This window comes from Schistosoma mansoni, chromosome 1, assembly GCF_000237925.1.
Source record: "Schistosoma mansoni strain Puerto Rico chromosome 1, complete genome".
Lineage (NCBI taxonomy): Eukaryota > Metazoa > Platyhelminthes > Trematoda > Strigeidida > Schistosomatidae > Schistosoma > Schistosoma mansoni.
The window spans coordinates 40607100-40632530 of NC_031495.1; the positions used below are offsets into that span (position 1 = coordinate 40607100).

General features: G+C 35.2%; 1 protein-coding gene across 1 annotated transcript in view; it reads right to left on the bottom strand.

The window, feature by feature from the left end:
- Positions 1-25431, bottom strand: part of Smp_008290 (hypothetical protein) — a gene marked incomplete at both ends in the record, with an annotated part of 57332 nt that overhangs the window by 10778 nt on the left and 21123 nt on the right. Inside the window, 9 exons of the mRNA XM_018794428.1 lie at positions 3534-3800; positions 7142-7639; positions 8295-8522; positions 9156-9419; positions 13022-13107; positions 15825-16054; positions 17676-17996; positions 19276-19393; positions 19811-19958. Coding sequence (XP_018648842.1) covers positions 3534-3800; positions 7142-7639; positions 8295-8522; positions 9156-9419; positions 13022-13107; positions 15825-16054; positions 17676-17996; positions 19276-19393; positions 19811-19958 — 2160 coding nt within the window. The remainder of the gene's footprint in view (positions 1-3533; positions 3801-7141; positions 7640-8294; positions 8523-9155; positions 9420-13021; positions 13108-15824; positions 16055-17675; positions 17997-19275; positions 19394-19810; positions 19959-25431) is intronic.

Consider the following 25431-nt stretch of genomic DNA (forward strand, 5'->3'; position numbering starts at 1 on the left):
ACATCTCAAGCCCAGTGATTTCTTGTGTAACTGATATTGTCATGATAGGACTCACATCGCCTATGCCACTGCGTGACTGTAATATCTAATGGGCATACATCGTCTCCACAAAGAAGCTATGGCATAGATAAAACTACACAATGTACACAATCAACTAAGCTATATGCGTTCGAAATCGGAGTTGTCTGAGAGTCCTTCATCAATAAATGATGGCAAACAAGAAATGTACGTTTTATCACCTCTTAAGTTATTATTGTCCAAGCATGCAGTTCCTGTTAATTTTGAATACACTATTAAAGCCGGACCTGTCATCTACTATATTGCAAATGAAGTTGCTAAAAGAATATTCCTTGAAAATAGCATGATTATTCATAATGTACTTGACAAAGCCCCACTTAAATCGGAGAGGCATTCAAAACTGAAAGCAGCTAACATTTTGGATAGTTCGTATCAATATGCCCGCCTTAATAAAATGCACCTAAAATTCTCCCGACTTAACTTGTCCAGATTTGATCCACATTTACCTGCAGAACAACTGAAGGAATCCGAACGGTCAATTGGTGCACTTTCCAACTTCACGAATACCTGTATAGTCTTGGATAAGACTACCAACCAAAAACTTACGAAAAAGGGCATTTCAAGCAAAAATAATGTCGCAAATCTATTAATCGTGTTTCTTTAACTTTGCCGGGACCTACTTATGTGATAAGCTTATCTCCCACCAGACAAAAATTCCAATTGATCAAAGAGAAATTTTCGTCATTAAAATTAGTTTCTTTGTATACATATAACAAACTGCCTTAAGAAAGTAACTTGTTTGTTTAATAGCAGCTTTACTAATTTCATTGCAGTATGATTAGTGTATTTGACGGAAACCCTACATACTAAACTTATATTAATCTTAATATTTCTTTCCTATACGGGATATAAATAAACAATCGAAGAAAAACCATCAAGATTCACCAATCTACCTGACGATTTATCTTAACAGGTAATTGTTATATCTTGTGGCCAAGTGGATGCCTTGCTAACGTATGACTTGATAAGACCGCCAATCAGAGAGCAGCAAATTATCGATTGGAATAGTGACACACGAAAACCGTACGAGCAGTCTAGAGTGCTAACCTGTCCTGCTTCTGCCTAGCCTAACCAGTTAAGCCCAGATACCAATAACAGCCTCTGCGGTATGAGTCATTGTATTTCAAACATACTGAGTTTATATGCCAAACAGACTGACCACATCGTACCAATAAAATGGAAAATAACATTTGTACAAGAGTTAGCCAAATGTGGCTGTGAATAGAAGGAGCGGTAATTAATAGACTGGATATAACTCAGGAATGGTAAATCGTACAATGATAGTCCAAGGGTCATAATAAGGCTCACAATGAAAGGAACATGAATATGAGAAGTTTAATTATTTAACAAATATACGATATAAATTATATGCATTATATGGGTCCATAAATGGATCCCAAAGTTATCATTCACTATTGTTATCGGGATATAACAGTAATATAGCAAACACACTCTGTGTGTCTAATTTAATGATATTAACTAAATTACAGCATCTCAGCGGCAAAAATAAGTTTCAAACATGCGAGTACTTGAAATTCAAATTTTTTAGATGGACCCGGCAAAGCTCCAAAAGCTCCACAAATCACAAGACAAAGATGATTTACCTCCAGGTCTTTTTAAAGATGGTGGTGACATTCTGGTTATGCAACCAACTGAGTTGTTTACAAATGTCTGGCAATTAGAGAGTGTTCTAAGATCACAGAAAGAGTTAATGGTTGTCCTTATCTTTAAAAAAGGTTCACGTAGTCTCTGTAACAACTATGAGAGCATAAGTCTACTTCCGATTGCGTCCAAACTACTGGTCTCCACCATACCTCGTACGTTGTTCAAAATCCAAGAAAAATTGACTCGTGACGAGCAGACTGGTTTTCGTTCTGGTCGAGGATGGATTGATTACATCTTCACGCTCCGCCAAATGCTAGAACACCGTCATATTTATCGCAGGTCAATAATCCTAGTGTTTCTTGATATCACAGCTACCTTCGGTTCCTTGGACAGGACTGTTCTCTGGGATTGTCTATTGAAGAAGGGTGTGTCTGAGAAGTTTATTAACATCTTGAAAGACCTATATACAAACACCTGAGACAGAGTGAGGCATACAACCACCTTTCTCCATTGTTCCATTCAAGCAGTGAAGTTAGACAGGGTTGCCTAATATCACCGTTTCACGTTCTGGAAACGGCTCAGATGGATGTAGTTAATGGTAGTGTGGATCTGTCACCTGGAAAAACTTCTCAACCTTCAGTAAGCGGATGATATTTTTTCACTATACAATGGTACCCAAGCCATATCATCCGCACTTAATCAGTTGGTATTCACTGTCAGTAGGTACGGCATGTGCTTTGCACCCTCCAAGTGCAAAGTACACCTAGAAGACTGACAGGATTCTAATCCTGTACTCACCCTAGATGGTGAGCAGATTGAAGTAGTCGAAAAGTTCGTGTATCTAGGTAGCTACATAAGTGCTGTTGGTGGCGTTAGTGATGAGGTCGATTCACGTATGCTGAAAGCCAGAGCGGCTTATGCCAATCTGATCCATCTTTGGCGCCTTCGTGATGTTAGTCTGGCTGTAAAAGGTCAGATCTACAACGCGTCGGTGAGAGCAGTTTTGCTCTATGATCGTGAAACCTCACCTTTCCGAGTTCAGGATGTTAGACAACTCTCTCTTTTTGATCATCGTTGTCTCTGAAGGATTGCTGGCATCTAGTGGCAACACCATGTTAGTAATGCTGACGTTCAGCATCGTGTGTTCGGGCGCAGAGACGATAATCCAATTAGTGTCACCACCCTGAAACATCGACTTCGGTGGCTTAAACATGTTCTACAAATGTCGTCCAAGAGAATTCCACGTCACGCATTATTTGACGACGCTGGGACTGGTTGGAAAAAGCGGAGAGGTGGTCAATGTATGACAGGGTGTCGTGGTATGAAAGGCAGCTGTACAGGACTGGCTTCTGTTGGTCCTTTACGACTCCTTGATTGGGGTCCGAGAGATGGTGCAGCACAGTGACTAGGGACGTTATCAGATATGGCTTAGAATAGAAGCCAGTGGCGATAATGCTGTAAAATGCGTTTACTTACTTCATAAAAGTGAGAGTAGCTTTTTTAACTGAAAGAATCTTTCCTAATCGTATTTTTCTTAACTGAACTGCTTCTCCGATTACTATTATTATACTTTTATTATTTCACTCGCAAACACTATTTCTAAGTCATTTCTGCTATTTTTCTATTATACTCACCTTCTTTTCCCTATCTCTTCCCAATTTTATTTTTACTGTGTTGCATAAAAACTTTGGTGCTCTTTTGAACTAATGTTCATGTGCACAAATAAATAACAATAAATCATATATACAATGTATCAATGAGTATTAGGAGTAGGTAAGATAAAACATTCTTTTAATTCATTAAGCATTCATATACTAATTAAAATTCATAAAACATTAATTCAAACTCACTCGTTTTCGAATATCTTCTAAACCGATACATTGAACAAAATCTGTTGCATTTAAATTTAACTTCGTTAACAATGATAAACTTGATGAGACTGACTTTAAATTTACATGTAACAAGTTCAGGTTACGCTTAATTGAGTAATTACCATCAAAATCATAATTACTTTCTGGATTATTATTATTTATTGAAACATTGAATCTATTTTCATCACGAATATATAATTCGATAGGCAACCATCTAGTTTCATATGGAAATATAGTTAAATCCAACTAAATAAAGTGAAAAATTCATGTAATGAAATGATAATTCAGCACATGGATAGCACTAATAATAATAATAATAATAATACGTATCACTAGCACTAGTTATACGTAAAAGGAAAGGAGTAAAGAAAATAGATCTACTCTGATGCAAATGCAAACGAAAGTCACTATGTAAATCAATAAATCAGATGATGAGTGTATAATGAATTATTAATATTTAGAATCCAATGATAGGAGATAGATATTGTTAAGACAAAATTAATAACTACAAAATTGATTTTTGATATTTAACTTTTTTCGAGTTTCAACTATATAACAGTTGGTTGAGTCCTTATACAATAGTCTTTTTGGTAATGAAAATATAAACAAATGGAGAAAAATCTAAAACATTAGTGAATCATTTGAAGATACTATATATATATATATATATATATATATATATATATATATATATATAATCACACTTTGTGACGGCGTGACAGGAACAAACACTAATGGTGTATGGTAAACTAAATATATAAAGAGCGTGTCGGAAGAAAAAAAGACTAGGAATAATCAGGAAAGTCAGGAAATGCAAGACAAATAATGAATATCTCTGCTCCTTTGATACTGACTTAGGACTATCCCATCAAGGGTGACTGCTTCACACTGTCTTGAAGAATTCCACTAAACAATTTCACATCTCCCCATTAGCTTATGACAGTAGTCAATGGCGCAAACACATGTTATTTTTTTTATCCTTTATCATTTTCCAGCCTACTTGTACTTCAGATTCAAGTAAATGTACCCTTAACACATAGTTCAGCAAGATAAGTCATTGTAGGTTAAAAACCTCACCAATTAACGTAGTTCATCATGCTGAAATGAAGCGGAGCAACTTGGTTTTTTATATATCTGTACCAGACTTTATTTCATTTCCAACAGTCTCACTAATATAGAACTTTATTACTTACTTACTTACGCCTGTTACTCTAAATGGAGCATAGGTCGCCAACCAGCATTCTCCAACCCAATCTTTCCTGGGCCTCCCTTTCTAGTTCTATCCAACTTTTTTTCATTCTTCTCATGTCTGTCTCCACTTCTCGGCATAATGTGGTCTTTGGTCTTTCTCTCCTCCTTTGGCCTTCAGGATTCCATGTGAGGGCTTGTCTTGTGATGCATTTGGGTGATTTCTTATATGTGTGTCTTATCCACTTCCAGCGCTTCTTCCTCCGCTGGATTCTGGTTTGTTGTCTCCCACAGTAGCTTGTTGCTGATAGTGTCTGGCAAACAGATCCGAAGTATTTTGCGTAGACAACTGTTGATAAACACCTGTATCTTCTGGATGATGGCCTTCGCAGTTCTCCACGTCTCCGCCCCATACAGTAGAACTGTCTTGACATTTGTATTGAAAATTCTAACCTTGGTGTTGGTTGACAATTGTTTTGAGCTCCAGATGTTTTTCAGTTGTAAATATGTTGCTCTTACTTTGCCGATCCTCGCCCTCATATCTGCATCATATCCACCGTGTTCATCAATGATGCTGCTCAGATATGTAAAGGTTTCCACATCCTCCAAAGCTTGTCCGTCAAGTGTAATTCGATTGGTGCATATTGTATTGTATCGGAGAGTCTTGCTTATCCATTTGTTTATATTGAGACTTACTGCTGCTGAGGCTGCTGCTACATTGGTCGTCTTCTTCTGCATTTGTTGTTGCGTTTGTGATAGAAGAGCCAGATCATCTGCGAAGTCTAAATCGTCAAGCTGCATCCTAGATGTAAATTGTATCCCGTGCTTCCCTCCAGATAGAACTTTATACCTAAATCTAAAATTAATCATACGAAAGTTTTCCACGAAAACTTTGGTATGAAGACACACTGAAATATACTTAGTCTATGTGTATCTACTAACATCAAAAGGTATGTTTGATAGCTACAGAGTAGGAAAGAGAAAATCGATTAGCTATATGACCTCCCTTTGACAGGTTCCATCAGTGAATCAGATTAGTAAATATCAAACAGCTCTTCTGTATTTGTGCTACAATTTCTTCAGTGAAGGATAAACAGACAAAATAAGAAATGAAACAGATAGATTTTCAATAAACAATGAAGATAACTGTTAATAGTAAGGAAAAGGCTTCACATGTCTAAATTACCACAATATAATATGAATCATACTACAAAGAATTTTAACGATTGATTTTTCTCACTCTTGATTACTTTCGTCAAATAAAGCTGACATGGCTTAGATCAACAACTTGATTGATATTATAAAAATAGATTATTTCTGACAACTTGGAGATTTAATGACAGGACATTATTAATGGTGGGCTTTCAATGAATATAGTATGGTGAATGTGTAAAGCTATATAACAAAACGTTGTGAATTCTTAAGTAAACAGAGTTACAGTTTTTTATCAAGTTGCTAAGATCTGTTCAAAATACTGAACATTTCATGCAAATTTGATGAAAGCTACTTAAGGATCACGGATATTAGGAAGAGGAAAAACAAATTACGTCTCTCTATTCGAAAAATTCATTGTTACAGGATTTTTAAAAGAACAAAATACTAAGTATTTTACTTAAACGTCTACCAGATTAAGCTAAGTACTATTCCGTTATCTGCTGATCATTGTAAATGAATTTTGCCTGTAGTTCATAGGACAATTTTTGATAAAATTATTGAGGATTCTCAATACCCAGGAAACCACCGGCTTACCGATCGTTTTGTCTTTATGCCGTAACGCTGAGTTTCTATTCTCAGTCGAGTCAAAACTATTCACAGGAACTATCCTTCATTTCTACTCCATTCAAAAATTATATTTTCTCAATGGTCTACAACTCTTTCAGTATTTTAAGTATTTTCAACTCCGCTATACGTCGTTTGCTTAAATAAATTCTCTATGGTCTCTAATATGTAACTCATTCTCGTAAGATTTGTCTTTTAGAGTACTCGGAGCTAAAAAAGAAAAAAGTGTTGTAGTATTCAATTATCTAAGGAAAATAAGGATTAGTAAAAGGCAGCAAAAGCATCTTAGAGTTTTGCCGACTATTAATTGCCATTTATTTAGGCGAATAATTTGACGTCTGATCAATTTATAATAAATTCAAAGATCGAAGTCAAATTTGTTTCTTCATTTTGTAGTTTCAATGCCATTTTAGAGCCGTAAGTTGAACACTAACGTTTCTATCCACGTATTTCTATTAATACAGAGATTGACTAAAAATTGTTTGTAACTTACTATAAATCATCTAGTGGCTGACAGCCATGAAATAATTATCATTAACATTGGCAAAATATTAATTTATGACGTACAGTTAGCATCAGTATAGCAATTTTGATAGAAAATAATTTGACTTAAAGCTTACCACAGCAGCTACACGATTACACCATTTTAAAGGATCAGGGACCTGAAATTTTGACAGACCAAGTGAATGAAGTTGTTTCGCAACATCACATGAATGTTTACAGGTTGATTCATTTCTCAATATATCAATAGCTTCATGTAAATCGAATGCGCTGCAAATACGACCTGGAAACATACACATTCGTGGCATTGCAGGTTGTAATCTGATAAGTGGTAATAATGAAAATTGTATTCCCAATGAATTCGATAGTAAATGTTCATTATCAAATTCAGATATATTTGAAATACCATTAGGACATATAGCTTCCGAACCTAAATTCCATGAAGATCGAATAGTTGAAAAAGTAGATGATGAAGAACCACTAGGATGTCTTTCACGTCCTCTACTGGATGATTCACCAAATGAAGACAATGAATAAAGAAATTTTCCAGATGGTCTAAGGCAAACTCTCATTCCACCACAATCTACCAGACGATAAGTAATGCCAACAACTCGGTACTTTACAAATAAAAGTAATAATAAACAAGAAAAATAAATATATTCAGTGAATGATAAAAGTTAACTATTTATTATGGTGGAAAAGATATTATCATACAAGGTGATGGATATGATATGATCTAACTAAATGATAAGATTCTTTACACTTTTCTGAAGGCTGATAAAATTAGTAAAAATTTAAAAAATATGAAAAAGAGTTTACTTCACATTACTGAGAAACTAAACGCTCATAACACACAAAAAAAGAGTCAGTCAGCTACAACGTAGGACCAGGCACACATATGCATCGGTCCATGTGAACATTTTATTTCGAATTATATAATTACAAGAAGGATATTATTTCTGTTTCTAGGCTTAAAACAGAATAAGCAGAATGGTTTTAAACCAGTAAACGGAATGTACAACAGTCAGTCATGTAACTCGAATGTTGAGTCAGAGGTTTGAAGGACTTAAAAAGTCTTAATTAATTGTAATGCTATAACTTTTTAGTTATTTATATTGCCTTAAGATAATAGTCTATTGAACTTTTCATCAGGGTTTATTTGAATGAAACAGCTTGAAATTATAAACAACACCACATAACTATTAGAATTTATAAAATTAAAAAGGAATAGTATCATATACACATTATTTATACGTGAGAGAAAATACCTACTTGTAAACATGTATTTGAATCATCAAATGAGGTACTTGACGTTAACAAATCTAAAGTTGGTACTACACCAATCGACAGTTTAATTCCATTTGTATGAGATGGTAATTTGCAGTTTACATCTGAATTAACTCGCCGCCAAAAGCATTCTGTATTAGAATAAGGGAATTGTCGATGTAATTCAGCTTCTTCTAAAAGACAACCACTTTCCAGACGACCATAGAAGCCACTCTGCATTATATTATGAAACCCAATAAATTATATCAATAAGTATATAACATTGTAATATGTTTTATATGTAAATTATATAATAAAAGGTTTGATGAAAATGCAATTAGAGTACGTAACTGACTACTTGAAGCTAAAAGGACTGGAGATTTCTAAAAAAAATCCAGAGGATTACTAGCAAACCAACCAGCTAGCACTGAATAAATGAATATTTGGACTAAGCAAGAGTGGTATTTGAAAGAAAAACTTGAAACAAGTTCAATGACCTGCTAAATGCTATATGATACTGCTGGAATATAGTAGCGCACATTCCTGAGCATGGGATAACAAGTGTATGAATACAGGTTATCAGAGACGAAAAGATGAAGTAATATAGCGAACATTTTTAATAATTGGTTACATTTACGGCATGCCGTTTACTGCTTTCATTATTAATTTGTTACAATATTGGTAGATAGAAACAATAGAAATGAATATTTTACAATTGAAAGATGTACGGAATCGCAATCTTAATGCTCGGTGTTATTACTATCTTCATGATTGACTAATTATTTTTGTTATTCAAGATAGTAGGTATTTTCAAGAAAAAAATTGTTACAAAATTCATTAGTGCAAACAAAATTAATTTAATGATACCTCTTTTGTTTGATGTTTCACATTTCCAAGATCAAGATTACTCAAACTTGAAGTGGGCAGTATTTTAACTGATTGTGGAGTTTCAACAGTTAAAGATATTGCTTCCAAATGAATTAAGTTTAATGGAGCATCTGAACATTCATTGTTTACAGTAGAACCACCACCACCAAATGATGATTCATAATCAGAAGTCAATGACGAAACACGATTGGATGATGTTTCCTTAGTCGATAATCCAATATTAACTGGCATCAATTCAACGTGCTGTAATCAAATCATTTTTTTAAAAAAATAATAGTAACAATTACATCTAAAGATGGATAGTGGTTAACATTGGAATTTAGAAAACACATTTCGTCCCGCTTTGGACTCGTCAGCTGTTTGAAATACAATGATTCATACCAATTAGGCTGTTATTGGTGTTTTGGACTTAACTGGTTGGGCTAGGCAGATCACAGGACCGGTTAGCACTCTAGACTGCTCGTACGGTTTTGTGTCACTGTTCCAATCGATAATTCGCTGCTCCCTGATTAGCGGTCTCATCAAGTCATACATCAACTAGGCATCCACTCGACCACAAGATATAACAATTGGTGACGGGGAAAAAAAGGTCAGCCTATATATTGGTCGAAAATAAGGCAAATCATTTTGTGCAATCAGCATCCCGTATTCCCTTTGGTGTCTTTGAATGCTATTCTGTCATTATTCTTACAGTGAAAAATGACGCTCCCTTCCGACCGATTACAGTTGCTGTTTGACCGACATTTGGAGTTCATGGTCAAATTACGCACACAGTTTCTGGATCACCAGTACTTTGCATATGCGTCGGAAGTGGATGGATTAATCACTGAATTTCACGCAGAGCTGGGAAATGATCGCAGCCCCCATGAATCCTCGACAAGCCGCAACTTAAACGAAACAGCAATCTCGCAAGACACGCCCGGTTGTCCATCACTATCCAATTCAGAACCATGCCCGGTAGTGGATTCAAACCCCACTATCCCTGAATTAGCAGGTCCGAACAGTGACGCTTCCAGTTCTCATCAACACGATGCCATGTTAAATGCCCATGAAATTGTCGCACCGACCGCCCACAAAGTACCAGAGATCATATCGAGCAGTACACCAAGCGAAGCTCATTCTGCAATAGAAATTTCTACCGAATCTAATGATCGAGATTCTCAAGCTTTTCCAGAAAATGTGTTACATGCATCAAATGGTAATCTGGAACCTAGAGCAGTTTTGATGGACGCTGTTTATCATAGTGATCGACAACCTACCAGTGATATTCGCAATAAGTCTGATGACTACTTTTCTGCAGAATCAAATCCTGACCTCACATCGAATGTCGATCCTCACCATCCAGTCAATCTTAACGGGTTCCCTATTGAATGCCAGAAACATGTTATAAATAGAGTCGCATTAATAGAAACTTGGGTATATGAGGATCCAACACTAATTCGTGGGAGAGGAGGAGCTCGGAAAATTTAAAATCCGGATATCAGCTCCGGATTTTTCAAAAAAGGGGAGGTGTTGTATCCCGAACAGAATTGCGAATGGTGATTTTCGAGGACTATATATTGGCCAATGTAATATGTATATTTCCTATTGTAACTAACCTAATCATATTCGTTTCCTCTTATCATTAGCTTTATTTTGACCTTTGAACTATTATTATACAATTCTTGAGTTATCATCAGTTTATTGATTACTATTCACAGCCACATTCGGCTAAATATTGTACAAATGTCATTTTCTATTTTATGATACGATTTGGTCAGTCTGTTTGGTATATAAACTCAGTATGTTTGAAATACAATGATTCATACCAATTAGGCTGTTATTGGTGTTTTGGACTTAACTGGTTGGGCTAGGCAGATCACAGGACCGGTTAGCACTCTAGACTGCTCGTACGGTTTCGTGTCACTGTTCCAATCGATAATCCGCTGCTCCCTGATTAGCGGTCTCATCAAGTCATACATCAACTAGGCACCCACTCGGCCACAAGATATAACATCAGCTGAATGTACCTGCATTCCAGAATCGATGCTTACTGAGGGATTTGAACCTAGTACCATTCGCACCAAACATCACCACGTTATCCACCTATCTACTGAGTCCGGATAGCCATTCGCTTGTGTCATTCAAACAACTAATAAAGATGAATGCGAACTATGATTATTATAGGAATGGTACCAGTGTAAAAACCATACACTTTTTGCTAACAAAGGAAAAATTATCAAAGCTTTTAAAATTTTATAATGTTTAAAATCATTGAATATAATAAGATGAGCATGATCAAAGAAAGCTATTTGACAGATTAATTCTAAAATATTTCAAAGAATAAAATATGATGTTATGACATACTTTTTAGAAAACATTTATAAATGAAAAATTAATAGATATATACATAACATTATAACCCATTTCAAAATACAATGTCACTAAATATTGTACATTATAACAATTAAATCATTTATAATATTATTCATTATGAATAAATGATCATAATAACGAATTATTATTATATGTAAGCTGAGAAAAATAAACTACATGTCCTTTAATTACGTTAATTGTGTATTATTGATTTCAGAAGTGGTTTTGTGCAGGTTCGGTTTTTTCATAGTTGAAAACGTGAGTCAATTGAAGCTATATCACCGTCCAGTGCTTCCAGGTTTTCCCTGGTGGTCTAGCTTCAATTGACTCATGCTTTCAACTATGAAAATATTATTGATTTGTCATGAAAAACATTTCCTAAATGATATTGTTAATTTGATAATATGATCTATTAAAATTAAATAAAATTCATGAAAAATTAAAAGTTTTGTGTTGGGATGATCCAGAAAAATTTCTCGCAATACACATGACAAACTCAGGAAACATTAAGAAGCATTTTATCCAATCAGTGTTTGATAAGTTTTGCTAGAAACATCGCAAAAATGGAAAGTCATATGTAGAGGTTCTGATTGGCTGATTACTACACTGCTACTATGTTCAGTAGCATTCCAGAATTTTCAGGAAAACTCAAGGACTTATAAAATACTATAAAAACCCTATATTTTCTATACATAAATGAACCTTTGGAATGAAGTGCTTCTCGCATATTTTGCGCCTTTTCCCTCGTGTTCAAGTCGCTTTGTAGTTCTAGCTTGGAGGTTACGAGACTAGCTTAGGATCCAAGTATAGCGTTCAATCAGTAAGACTTATCACTTTGATTTAGTTTAGATTAGTTTAAAAGTCAACTCCATTCTAGATCAAACAACAATAGTCACACGTTTAATAAGGACTCTTTTTATGTGTATATATACACATATACGCTAAAGTGTAGATGGATTTTTATTTTAACAACTTGAGATGTCTAACTAAACGTAAATTAAATGATTTTAAGTGAATACGAAAACAAACGTGTAAACATACTAGGATTTCTTAAATTTACTTTTATTCCAATAATTTCTTATTTATATATTTTGTTTTGCACTCTACTGATAGATCGCTTACAATTTATCATTTTCTTATTACATGATTAAGCATTATTTTGAATCGTATTAAAATACATAGTAACAGTTGAGATCAAATTTGAAATTAAAATTCTTCATCATATCTTTAACATTAATTATTTCTGGACTGTCAGGCCACAAAGTTTGATTGAAATTGAAAGTAATGAACTGAACAATGCTTCATCATAATCTCTGATTATACTTCTACGAATGCTATCCCAGATTCAACTAGTTTCAAATTTTATCATTTATTAAATGGTTTCACAACCACGTTTACTTGATAGACATTGTGATGTTGACTATCAACAAAATATCATACACACATTGTTTAGTTCATACAGAAAAGTACATTACACAAAAAGCACTTACTAAATCAGATATTCTTAAATCAATCGGGAGCTTGTTATCAACTATCATTTCTATGTATCCAGGTTCTTCACAAATCCAATCGATTACTTGTAATAGAAAAAAACCATAAAAAAACAGTGGATGGAACTAAAGTTGAAGATGGTATGAAAAGGTAAAAATAAGATGTTTTTCAATAGATACTCTGTTCAAACACTAAACAATTGTCTACTGAGTAAATAAGTAGTGATAGTTATCATTGCAGTGACAGGAATACCTTTATGGTATGGTTCACATTTTTGAATAATGATTTTCAATTAATCAATATTTATAGGGACTCGTATGCATTTCTTGATATCAACGGTTTTGCTTTCATTACGTAAGTGGTGACGTTAGTGATGAGGTCGATTCACGTATGCTGAAAGCCAGAGCGGCTTATGCCAATCTGGTCCATCTTTGGCGCCTTCGTGATGTTAGTCTGGCTGTAAAAGGTCAGATCTACAACGCGTCGGTGAGAGCAGTTTTGCTCTATGATCGTGAAACCTCACCTTTCCGAGTTCAGGATGTTAGACAACTCTCTCTTTTTGATCATCGTTGTCTCTGAAGGATTGCTGGCATCTAGTGGCAACACCATGTTAGTAATGCTGACGTTCAGCATCGTGTGTTCGGGCGCAAAGACGATAATCCAATTAGTGTCACCACCCTGAAACATCGACTTCGGTGGCTTAAACATGTTCTACAAATGTCGTCCAAGAGAATTCCACGTCACGCGTTATTTGACGACGTTTGGACTGGTTGGAAAAAGCGGAGAGGTGGTCAATGTATGACAGGGTGTCGTGGTATGAAAGGCAGCTGTACAGGACTGGCTCCTGTTGGTCCTTTACGACTCCTTGATTGGGGTCCGAGAAATGATGCAACACTGACTTGGGACGTTATCAGAATAGAAGCCAGTGACGATCCTGCTGTAACCTTATACTTTCTTCATTAAAAGTGGTTGTGACTTCCTTAAGTGAAAGAATTCTTCTGGTTGTACATTTCTGTTGCCCCACTATTATTCAGATTATTACACTAACATACACTAATCTGCGGTTGTTATTGTCCTTATTTTTCTTGTATGCACCTTACCCTCTTTTCCTCTTCCCATTCTCATCGTTTTGTGTGGAGCATATATATGTGGTGCCCCCTTGTACCAATACATATATTTGTTCAAATAAATAAATAAATGCTAAGTTATTCAACAGCAAGAAGATAAGGATAGTTTGGATTTGAGTTCAAATGAATCCTAAAAGTATTTCAATAACCCGATAACATGTGAAATACCTTCAAAGCTTTGAAAAACCTAGTCAATTTTGTACTTAGAAAATTTATGTATTCAATTCTGAATTCTAAAATGAGTAACCATAATGTACAGAAAAATGTAAATCAATAATATTATTGAAACAAGTTATGAAAAATTGATCATATTCAACATATTATTGTAGATTATTAAATCCAAACGTATATTTCTCATTAACAATAATTGTTTATTTTAAATTACACATGAGTGATATACAAATTAAGATTAGTGATTGAATAGAAATAAATAATCTTATATATGTCCTCAAAACTGACTACAGCAGTAAAGTAAAAGATGCTTTCCTTCCATAAACATAGAATAAAATTACGAAAGACCGAGATTTACTTTATTAGGCCACAACCTTTTTATTCACATGGTACAAAAAAACAAATGACATACAACATATACATACATACACATATACTCCATTATCAAGGAGCAACTCTATTCATTTTGAATGAAGAGAAATCCAATCTATGATGATTAAAATAAACTCAAAAACGTCCAATAAATTATATATCAAAATAGCGCTTTTTTCTAATGATTGACTAATGAGATTAATGGATGAATGAACAAAAGCAAATTCTCATATTATTCAAATAAATAATAATGTTAGAGTTGTGGAGGAGATAGGTTATGCAGACTGTTGAAATTTGTCGTTTTAAACAGTTTTTGGTATGAAAATACAAACAATAATGTATTGCATAAACACTTTGCTATGAAAATCCTTTAATGTTACGGAAAATGACAAAGAAAAATTTCGTTTAAATATACAGAGACTTTTTTGAGTTGGACTACTTATTAAGTAGAATATTTATAACAAGATGTATGTAGTTATTTAGAGAATAAGATGAGATTGCTTAGTGTATGATGGGGAAAGTTAAAACAATAAGGATTATTAATTTCGAATGGGTGTATAATGTATTGTGAAAAATATGAACAGATTATAGTTATGCACAGCGATTTCACCAAATACAAACACGCCTTTCGCAAGCGGTAATATGCTTAACATCCCAACATAAATCAGTTTCCCAAACAATCATAAAAATTTTATGGTATGGATGTACACCAAACAGAATTAAAAGACTCCAACACAGCAAATAAAAATTATGGATATGGTATAAATGAGGTAGAGAATCATGATCATCTAGTAAATGTCACCATCATAAGCAACCGATAAAGATTATGTTGAATTTCGAAGGAACACTTAAGCAATCAGATATTCATATTTCTGTGTTAGACTTGCCATCATACAAACACTCATTTTCCAAATTACTATGCACGACAATTAGAGATCAGTTAAGTTATAATATATATTTAAATGAGTGACTAAGTTGACTAAACGCTTATATGTAGATCACCGGCTGAGTTACATTTCTACTCTAACCAAGAACTGTCTTGTGAAAAAAAGTGTAAGAGCTTATGAATATTTTAAAATAAATGTAAAATCAAGTAACTGTGAAATTAATTCAAACAGAGAATAACACTTACTCGAATGTTTAGTTCCACCAGAATTATCCATTTGGAAAGGATTATAGACAAATGGATCAGTTGATTTTGATGGTTCTATATTGTTGTTAGATTCCGGTGGTTTGGATTGATGTCGATCTGATCGAATAACAACTGTACGAATTCTACTCAATGAAACTACATTCTCTGCTCCATTTTTAGAAATTGTGTGAGGTAACAGATTACTTGGCAGTGAAGGTATATTGATCAATCTTAAAATGAGAGTAGAAAATGTAATTGGATTATTTATGAACTTAGGCAGTAACTTACATACTTCAAAACCGTAATTATTACTCAGTTACACATCGCTCATGAAGTATGTTACTTACAAGTAGTTGCAAAGACAATAAAAATTGATTATTCAAAGAGTCTCTAAAATGATTGAGGAGAAATAATTGGATAACTAAATGGTAAACTTACAAATTGCTTTTAATTATCTAACTTCATACACTCTGAAGTGATTAACAATATGAACCACCCAGTGACAGATATTGTTATTATAAAGTTCGTAAAAGTTACAGTAAGGTTACCTCAAAATGCGTTGTCCCAAAAATTGGATAGGAAAGAATACCATATGAAATAAATTCATCTTTTTCGATAACCATATCAATGTGGGTTAACAGGTGTACAAAGATAGTCTTCTGAGAGTGAGATATGTGAATAGATATACAAGAGAAGTCGAGTGGACACAATATTCGAAGGTTATTTACATCTTAACGCATTTTATTAGTACTACAAATTAATCTCAATGACGATGAACTAGATAAATTTTCTGAATCAAAGCAATAGAATATCGCTGGTTAAGTCAGCTTTGAAATCAAACAACAGCTATCAACAAATTTATCGCTTTTATGGATAAGGGTTCTCAGTAGTGATAGATTGTTCTCTCCCTTTAGATTGAAATTAAATAGATAATCATTTTTCATCACATTATAAAGCAAAAACAAACTTTGATAACGGTTATATCTTAAGAAAATTTAAATTGTCAGAGGAAAAAGGGCTGATACATTGACTTATGAGTAATTAAATTAGATACAAATAAACAGTTCCTCAACGTGTTAGATAATACACAAGGTGGTCAAATGTACTATGGAAATCTTTATTCTCTTCTGATAACAATTTCGATTCAGTCACAATTTAGTTACTAAGTCCAAGTTTTCATATTTGCCCTCATACTTAAAGAAAAGTTGGGCGTGTACGGGGGTTGGGGGAGTGAGTTTAAAATGTTTGATTAAACGGTTAAAAGGCAGATGCTTAAATTATTGATGCAAAGATATATCTAATACACATGTTGACAGGCTACTAAAAGCAATCAGTAACTGATCAATAATATTCTATGTATTTATGAGAGGGACCATTAGTATCTGGTCAATTGTACCTAAAGTTGAATGCTAAAACTATAATTGTAAAGATGAGAAAGAAGTATTAAAGTCCGTTATTTGTTTCAGAAGAAACTGAGAGTAAAGCAAAAAATAGTATCGCGAAATCGCAATTAATTTAATACATTTGGTACTTAGTTAGTCATAAACAACGTCGAGCCCGGCACATAAATGCATTGACTTAACTCACTATACCATATCAGGACGATTAGATGAAATTAAGAGGATAAGTGGCAAAGGAATCGAAAATATGCAAAATTAATAATAGTGAAAAAGATTCTGAGACATCATGTCACTTATCGCGTAGACTCCAAAAAGGTAGTAGGACGATTTTATTGAGTTGATAGACTTACCCGACGGTCTCCAGTATATAACTTAAATTTTAAAAATATTACATGACAAGACTTTTGTACGTACTATTGCACAGATACGATTTTTAAGAAAAATATCTTACCTTACCAAGGGCAACTGATGCACTGGTATCTCTACCAAATCTAACATTTTCTTCTCAACCACTTTCGTCTGTACTTCTTCATTGCTATTATTCATTAAATGACAAAATCCATTTGGTGAATAAACTACACGAAGATTACGAGGCCATCTACGAGAACGGACATCTTCTTGAGTAGAATAATTCAGTAAAGTTATACTAGGTAAATTAGTTGGTTGATCTGGACACCGAAGTACCGCTAAACAACATAAATCATCCATACAAGATATACAACTATTTTTGTCTAGATATTCAGGCCAACTGTCCAATACAGAAAAACAGTATCTATAAACAAGTTTTTTTGAAAAAAAAAACAGAAGAGTAGTCTCAGACATATGGACAAGGTGCTATTTTACCGAATAGAGACAAAGAAACAGAATTGAAACACATAAAAAGCAATGCATCATGATACCAAGAGTGAATATCTAAATTGTTTCATGAAGATCACTGTGAAATCGATGATATTACTGGATAATATTTGTGTATGTACATATGGAAGAATGAAAACAAGAACTAACGCTTTTCTCTGAATCAAACAAATTGATGGATGATCCGGTGTTAAGACTGATGGTTAGTAACTGAAAGCTTAAACTTGGAAAAAGCCTATATAAGATTTTCCACCATGAATATGAATTCCCTTGACAATTATAGACGACACCTACAGTATTTTTAATGACGGAAAAGATTTGGATAAAGAATTTAATTTTTTCAATTATTTACCAAAAATATATACAAGAAATTTCATGTGAGTTCTTGAATATTATAACTATTAATTCCCATATAATATCTAACTACATCATTCGAGAAAGACTACGCTCACAATTTATTCCCCAATATGTTTCTACAAGATGCTGTTAGGATATACTTTTCTTTAAATCACTGTTTTCGAAACTCATTTTCAAACAGTTGATAAAACTTCCCAATTAGGGTGACTAGTTGATGATTAGAAATGTTTTGTAATTTTTGAAACAACAAAACGACAATTAAAAAAATTTATTAGATAGTCAAAAGTTTTCGATAGTACAAATTGCACGAACTATATACTTAATATTTCTATTAATTTAAATAAGATATTAACGTTTCTATATACGCCTTCAAATTAATCTGAGATAAACATAAAAAATACACAGTAGAGTTTATAAAAGCAACCTTCATTCTGGGATAAACTATATGGAATTGCTAATGTTGAGTGTTTAAAAGAAGTTGAAGAACTTTAAAGTGAGGCTTCCTCTGTGTAGACACTTGGGATTATGATTTATTTAGAATGATGAGAAAATTAATATTTGCTTTACAATTTCACTAGTACCACAGTAACAACAGTTGGTGGCATATTATAGCACGTTATTTAAAAGGACATACTATATATCTAATAATACTTTGTAAGTAATACGTTATTTATAAGAAGTGCATAACTTAATGGCTTGAACACGATCTTAACTGCTTCTAAGTATAAAGCACAGTGGAGTAATATATATATATATATATATATATATATATATAGAGAGAGAGAGAGAGAGAGAGAGAATCAAAATTTAACGATTCTCAATTGCAAATTTTCACTTACCCAATAAGTTTTAATCCAATATCCCATGGAATTTCAGATATATCTTCTAGATTAATTTTTGCTTTATATTCATTAATTAGATAAAATATAACTTTCAATTGTAAATCACACCAACCAACTAAACGGAATGGTAGACATGATTTTGATGAATATAAACTATTGATATTAGAATTCATGTTTGAATTAAGATGACGTGTATTATTAAACATGGATTTTAATTTAATTATATTATTAAATATACTGGTTGAAAGCATTGATGAATTTGATATCGTTGTAATGAGACGAATTAACCAATGTGATTGATCAGGTACAACAAATGGACACCATAATGGGGGACTTGCGATTAAACGACAGGTGATAATGACTGGTGGTTTATTTTCATTTAATAAATAGCTTATATCTTTATTATTAGTGATGTTGTTACTATTAGTAATGGTAGTATTTATGGTATTAGTAGTAGTATCATCATTACTATTTAGGAGTTTTGTTTCAGTCATTTGAGCAATATTCGATGAAAGTGATTGAATTTTTAAACCATTAAATAAAATTTCATGTTCAAATTCAACACGATCCAGTCGATTTGATGACAATAAAAGCCACAGGGCTAAACTAGCCTTACGATTAAAATTCATAAATTTATACAAACGAACAATAGTGAAATAACGTTTCATCGAACAAGGATTCTAAAATAAATAGAAAAGACGGTTGGAAAAACAAAAAAAAAGAACTTTAAATGAAGACCAAATATTGTTAAGTCAAAAAGAAAGCTGTATTATAGAAAGACTTAGATTTCAAATCATATTTACAATGCTTAGTCTTTCTCAGTGTCATTGTTACATCATTATAAGTAATCCGCTAGTCACTTTACTAATTTAATCTTGTGCTACAGTAGTCAGTCAGTCAGTCAGCTACAACGTAGGACCAGGCACATATATGCATCGGTCCAAGTTGCCATACCTCGTTAGCACAACAAGATCAACACCGGATTCATAGTAGTTAATTTAGTGTTGGTAGTAGTATATAAATTATAGGTTGTATATAAGGATATAGTATAGGAAGGAAGAGAGATATGAAGCAATTTTAGTCTCAAGGTTTAAGGGAAGATAAAGAGTGTATACACCTACGCCATTGTGATCGATTCTGAGCCATGTCACCTAGAGTCTCCAACCATTGGTTACGATAGTCACGCGGACCCCAACCAGGTAGTCTGCATCTGCCAACATGGCTCAGGCTAGAAGTTAGTGACTTCAAACACTGATGCCATGTTTTGGTTTGGCCGCCCCTAACTCTCTTCCAACCGTCCCCAATACTAGTCATCATAGCGCGTCGTGGTAATCGGTGTTCAGGTATACGTAACACATGGCCCAACCATCTCAGTCGATGAAGATTCATCACCTCATCAACTGATTTACCATCGTTCCCTAATACCCTGCGTCTAACCTCACTATTACTTACCCGGTTATCCCAGCAGATGCGAGCAATATTTCTAAGGCATCTGTGGTCAAGTACTAGTAACCTACGAGTATCTTCTACTCTTAATGGCCATGTTTCACAGCCGTAAAGTAGAACAGAACGAACTGATGCGCAGTATACTCGTCCCTTAATTGATAGACGGATATCTCGTCTACGCCATAGGTGACGTAAGTTGGCAAAAGCCAAACGAGCTTTTTGAATCCGTGCTGAGATTTCGTCAGACACCAACCCATTAGGGCTGATCAGACTTCCAAGATAAGTGAAGTTGTCGACGCGTTCGACTACTTCACTCCCTATCCTTAGTTCAGGTGTTGACGCAGGCCAGTCCTGGAGTAACAATTTACATTTAGATGGGGAGAAACGCATCCCAAACATCCTGGCATTATTACTGAGTTCCAACAGAAGACTCTGCATTTTGCCAGCGCCTTCACCAAACAGGACTATGTCATCTGCGTATTCTAAGTCGCTTAGTGGTCCCCCTGGTAGGAGATCAATTCCTGTAGATTCAGTCGAAGAGAGTGTTATTTCCAGCAACAGGTCTATAATGAAGTTAAACAAAAATGGGGATAGTGGACAGCCTTGACGTACACCACTTGAGGTTGTAAAATCATATGACAGTTCGCCATAAGCTCTCACTCGACTGCTAGTGTTCGAGTAAAGAGCCTCTACAAGGTTTATGTACTTCTCAGGTACACCTTTCAATGACAGACACTGCCACAGAACCTCTCGGTCTACAGAGTCAAATGCTGCTTTCAAGTCAAGAAAAACTATCATTGTCGGACGCCGATAAGCGTGTCTGTGCTCTAAAACTTGACGAATGGTGAATATGTGGTCGATACAGCCACGACCAGGTCTGAAGCCAGCCTGATTTTCTCGTGTTTGCAGTTCACGAGTCTTAGTTAGGCGCCCGATAATTATTGAGGCTAGTATTTTAGATGCTATGTTAGTCAGACTAATCCCTCTATGGTTATCACAGGATGATTTTGACCCCTTTTTATATATTGGGACAATCAGTGATTGTGACCAGTCAGATGGGATTACATCCGTCTCCCAGATTTTAGCCAGAATATTAGTCAACCTAATCGCTAAAATTGGACCACCATATTTAAAGACCTCTGGAGCCAATCCATCAGGACCAGCTGCTCTTCCTCGTTTCAGATTACCTATAGCCTTTTGAACTTCAAGTAGGGTCGGGGGGCCTACCTCAATGTTCCATTCAGGTTTTCTAGGAATAGTGGGTAGTTGTGCAGTAGCTGAAGGCCAGCTAAACTGCTCCTTAAAGTGTTCCGCCCATCGTTCTAAACGTTTAGGTTGAGAGCAGATAAGGGTTCCGTCTTTTTCCGAGATTGTCTCACTTACACTTGACTTCTTAATTCCGGTTTCTTTTATTAGTCTGAATAGTTGCCTGGTGTTGCCTACAGCCACTGCCCTTTCCATCTCTTTTGCTTTCGTTGCCCACCACTGCTCACGATCGTTCCTTAGACTTTTAGTTAACCTAGATCTAATTTGTTTACGCTCTTCGTCGTGTTCAGAGCCTGATGGGATGAGTTTACGCGAATCCATCAGTGAAATAGACTTAAAAGAAATCCATTGGTTTTTTGGAGCCCTATGGTTTAAATGACTAATAGATGTTACTGCTGTTTCCACAGCTGTTCGTATGTCTTTCCAAGCAGCATCTGGGTCAGTCTCGTTTACAGAACTGCCTAGATGTGAACTCAGTTGTTTCTGGAATTCGCATTTGGCTTTCTCGTCCTCCAGTTCAATCCTAATGGGTCTTCTTAGTGTAATTTTCCTGCGTCCATTGAGGCGCAGACAAATGCGCGCTCGTATTAAAGCGTGATCAGAGTCTAAACAAGTATTCCAATACGAGCGACAATCTTCTATTGAGCCTCTCCAACGATGACTGATGACAATATGGTCTATTTGAGTCCATCGTTGGTTTGGTGCAGGTGGTCGCCATGTTAGACGATGTCTCTCCTTATGTTTAAAAATAGTGCTTGCTAAAAATAAACGATTGTCTGAGCATAGTTGCAACAGACGATCACCATTATCGGTTCGTTGAGCCGGAATACTAAAACACCCACCTAAATGTCTTTCCGTTTGATTTAAGCTGCCTACCTGGGCATTAAAGTCACACGCTACGACTACTATGTCTGAGCGCTTAGCTTTCTGAAGAAGCTCAGAGAGTTTTCTGTAAAAGTCATCTTTTACTTCATCATGGCTGCAGTCAGTGGGAGCGTAGGCAGAGACGACGAAAAGGCAACGGCGTGTGTCCCTATCCTTCCAAGTTCTTACGGAGCCATTTAGCCGGACAGCACACAGGCGACTGTTAACGGGGATCCATTCTAATAGTGCCTGTTCTGCCCTTGTACTTAGTGCTATGCCTACACCTGCAAGTCCACGAGAACTAGCCAACGGGTCGCCAGATACACGAAGGATGTATTTCGTCGGCTGTCCATTTTGGCGAGGTGAGGTCAAGTGAATGACCACACTGGGATCCTGTATGCATGTTTCGGAGACACCATACATCAATGGTACGAGATTCTAGAGTTTTAGCTAAGGAGGCCTGTTGACCGATTTGGCATAGGGTACGTACGTTGAAGGCTCCAATGTGTAGTTTGGAGCGAGGTTTTAGTAGACCTGGGACAGCGTTTCGTGGTGACACTTGAGGAGGAAACCGAGAGAGGAAGTTTAGTGTTGAAAGTCAAGGTAGAAGAAATAGTAGGAAGTGAAGAAAGAGATTGATTATGAATACAGTGGTCTTGAGTGCTGTTAGAGGTATGAGGGCAGTTACCACTTCCCGGTTGCCCACACCGTGGAAGGATTCTTCTAGAGGTACCTGAAAAGGAAATTGGGTTAGAAGTGGTCTTAATGACCTGAGAGCGTGACCGCAGTGCCCAAGGGACAACTGCTTGAGGTCGGTCACACACGACCTTTTTGTGGGTAGTTTTTGTGTTAGCTCCGTTCTACAAAAAAACCTTACCGCCGGAGACGGATATCCGTGGGATAAGGCGAGGTGTGCATTTTTAGGGTCGACCTTTTCTAACCCCACCCCTCCTTGTGGGAAGGCAGCATCGCTGTCATGCTGGTTGTCTGAAGGAAACACCTTACTGCTGTCACACCTCTGTACAGTCAGCAGTACGACTTCGCCTTCGGACCTTGGGTTTGCTGCTTTTAGTCTCACCGCTCTTCAACCGACCTGTCTGGCATGGTAGGACCTCGAGGAACGATTGTTCCAGCCAGCATAGCTCGATTGCTTCATCACGATAGGCAAGCCCGACCACCACGTCAAGGTAGCAGCAACGATCGGGTGCTACAGTAGTATAGTAGTATAGTATCTGTTACCCGGATTTGCTACAGTAGTATAGCAAATCCGGGTAACAGATTTATTTAAAGCTCTATGTTGATCATGACTAACTACTTGATCATCGGAAAAAAACCGATTGATGGTATTTGATGTGTGGGCAAGAATGATAATGATTGGTTGTTTTGCTTAGTCAGGCTTGTAGATATTGCAACAAGTGTCATATGAATTATGTATTCTCCTGTCCTTATTATTATTATTGATTATTGTTGGATTGTGTCAGTATTGGTGTGGAAATGTATTTACGTCTTGTCAGGCTAATCAAGTGCTCTTGATCTGAATTGTGTTGAAATCCTGTAGATTAGACACTAGGAGGGAATTTAGTGTAAATATTCGTCCAAGGTAAATTAACGTCCCATTGTGTAAAAAAGAAACGGATCGTCATAACAGTATTCAATTTTCACGTACTATTAACTGTCTAATAATGCATTGAACGTCTCAGCTGGTTTACGTTAGCAGAAGATAAAGTAATTGTGTGTTAATATCGGACCATATAAAAAACACTACTTTTTTTCTAAGATCCTTATTTGTCACAAACTCATTTAGTTCAAGATAACAATTGAACTATATACAATACAATTAATTAGAATTAATTTAGCAGGTATAACGGTTGATTAAAGGACTAATAATGTGTTAATCAGTCCCGCTGTTTAAAGAAAAAACGCTATTAATCAGCGCTTCATCAAATTGTAAAGCGCATCAAGTATGTGGGGACTAATAACACTTGTCTGTCTGTTCACATTGTATTATACACACGATATATCCTACTAGAACTGTTATATAATGATCGAAAGTCAAGTATTCATACAAAAAGGGATAAATGACTTGATGAATGTTAAGTTTTATCTCTTAATTGGTTAACAGATTTAAGAAAACTCTAATATCATTTTATGATTTAAATGAAAATAGTTAATTTTTACATAATAATGAAATGGAAATGAACTGACATTACTGAGTTTCATTGTTATAGCATTGTTATCATTTAACTGTTTCAAATATACATACATTCTTGTCACTAGATGGCTAGAAGAAATATTGTGTATACTATCTTGAATCCATATAGACAGCACATATGATCAAAATATTCTTTGACAATCAATTGATCTCCAAGAAAATTTCGGAACTTTAATTTTACTTGAGACAGGAGATATGTTAAGTGTGAAAAAAGGATGGTACCGATGAGGATACTCGGTGTGTCTATTTTTTATTAGCTCTATCACGTAAGCATTAATATACAAATGATGTTGCTCATTAGTGACTCTGGAGGGATCAGTTTCTTGCTTATGATGTGTTTTAAATAGCCCGACAGTGAAAAAACA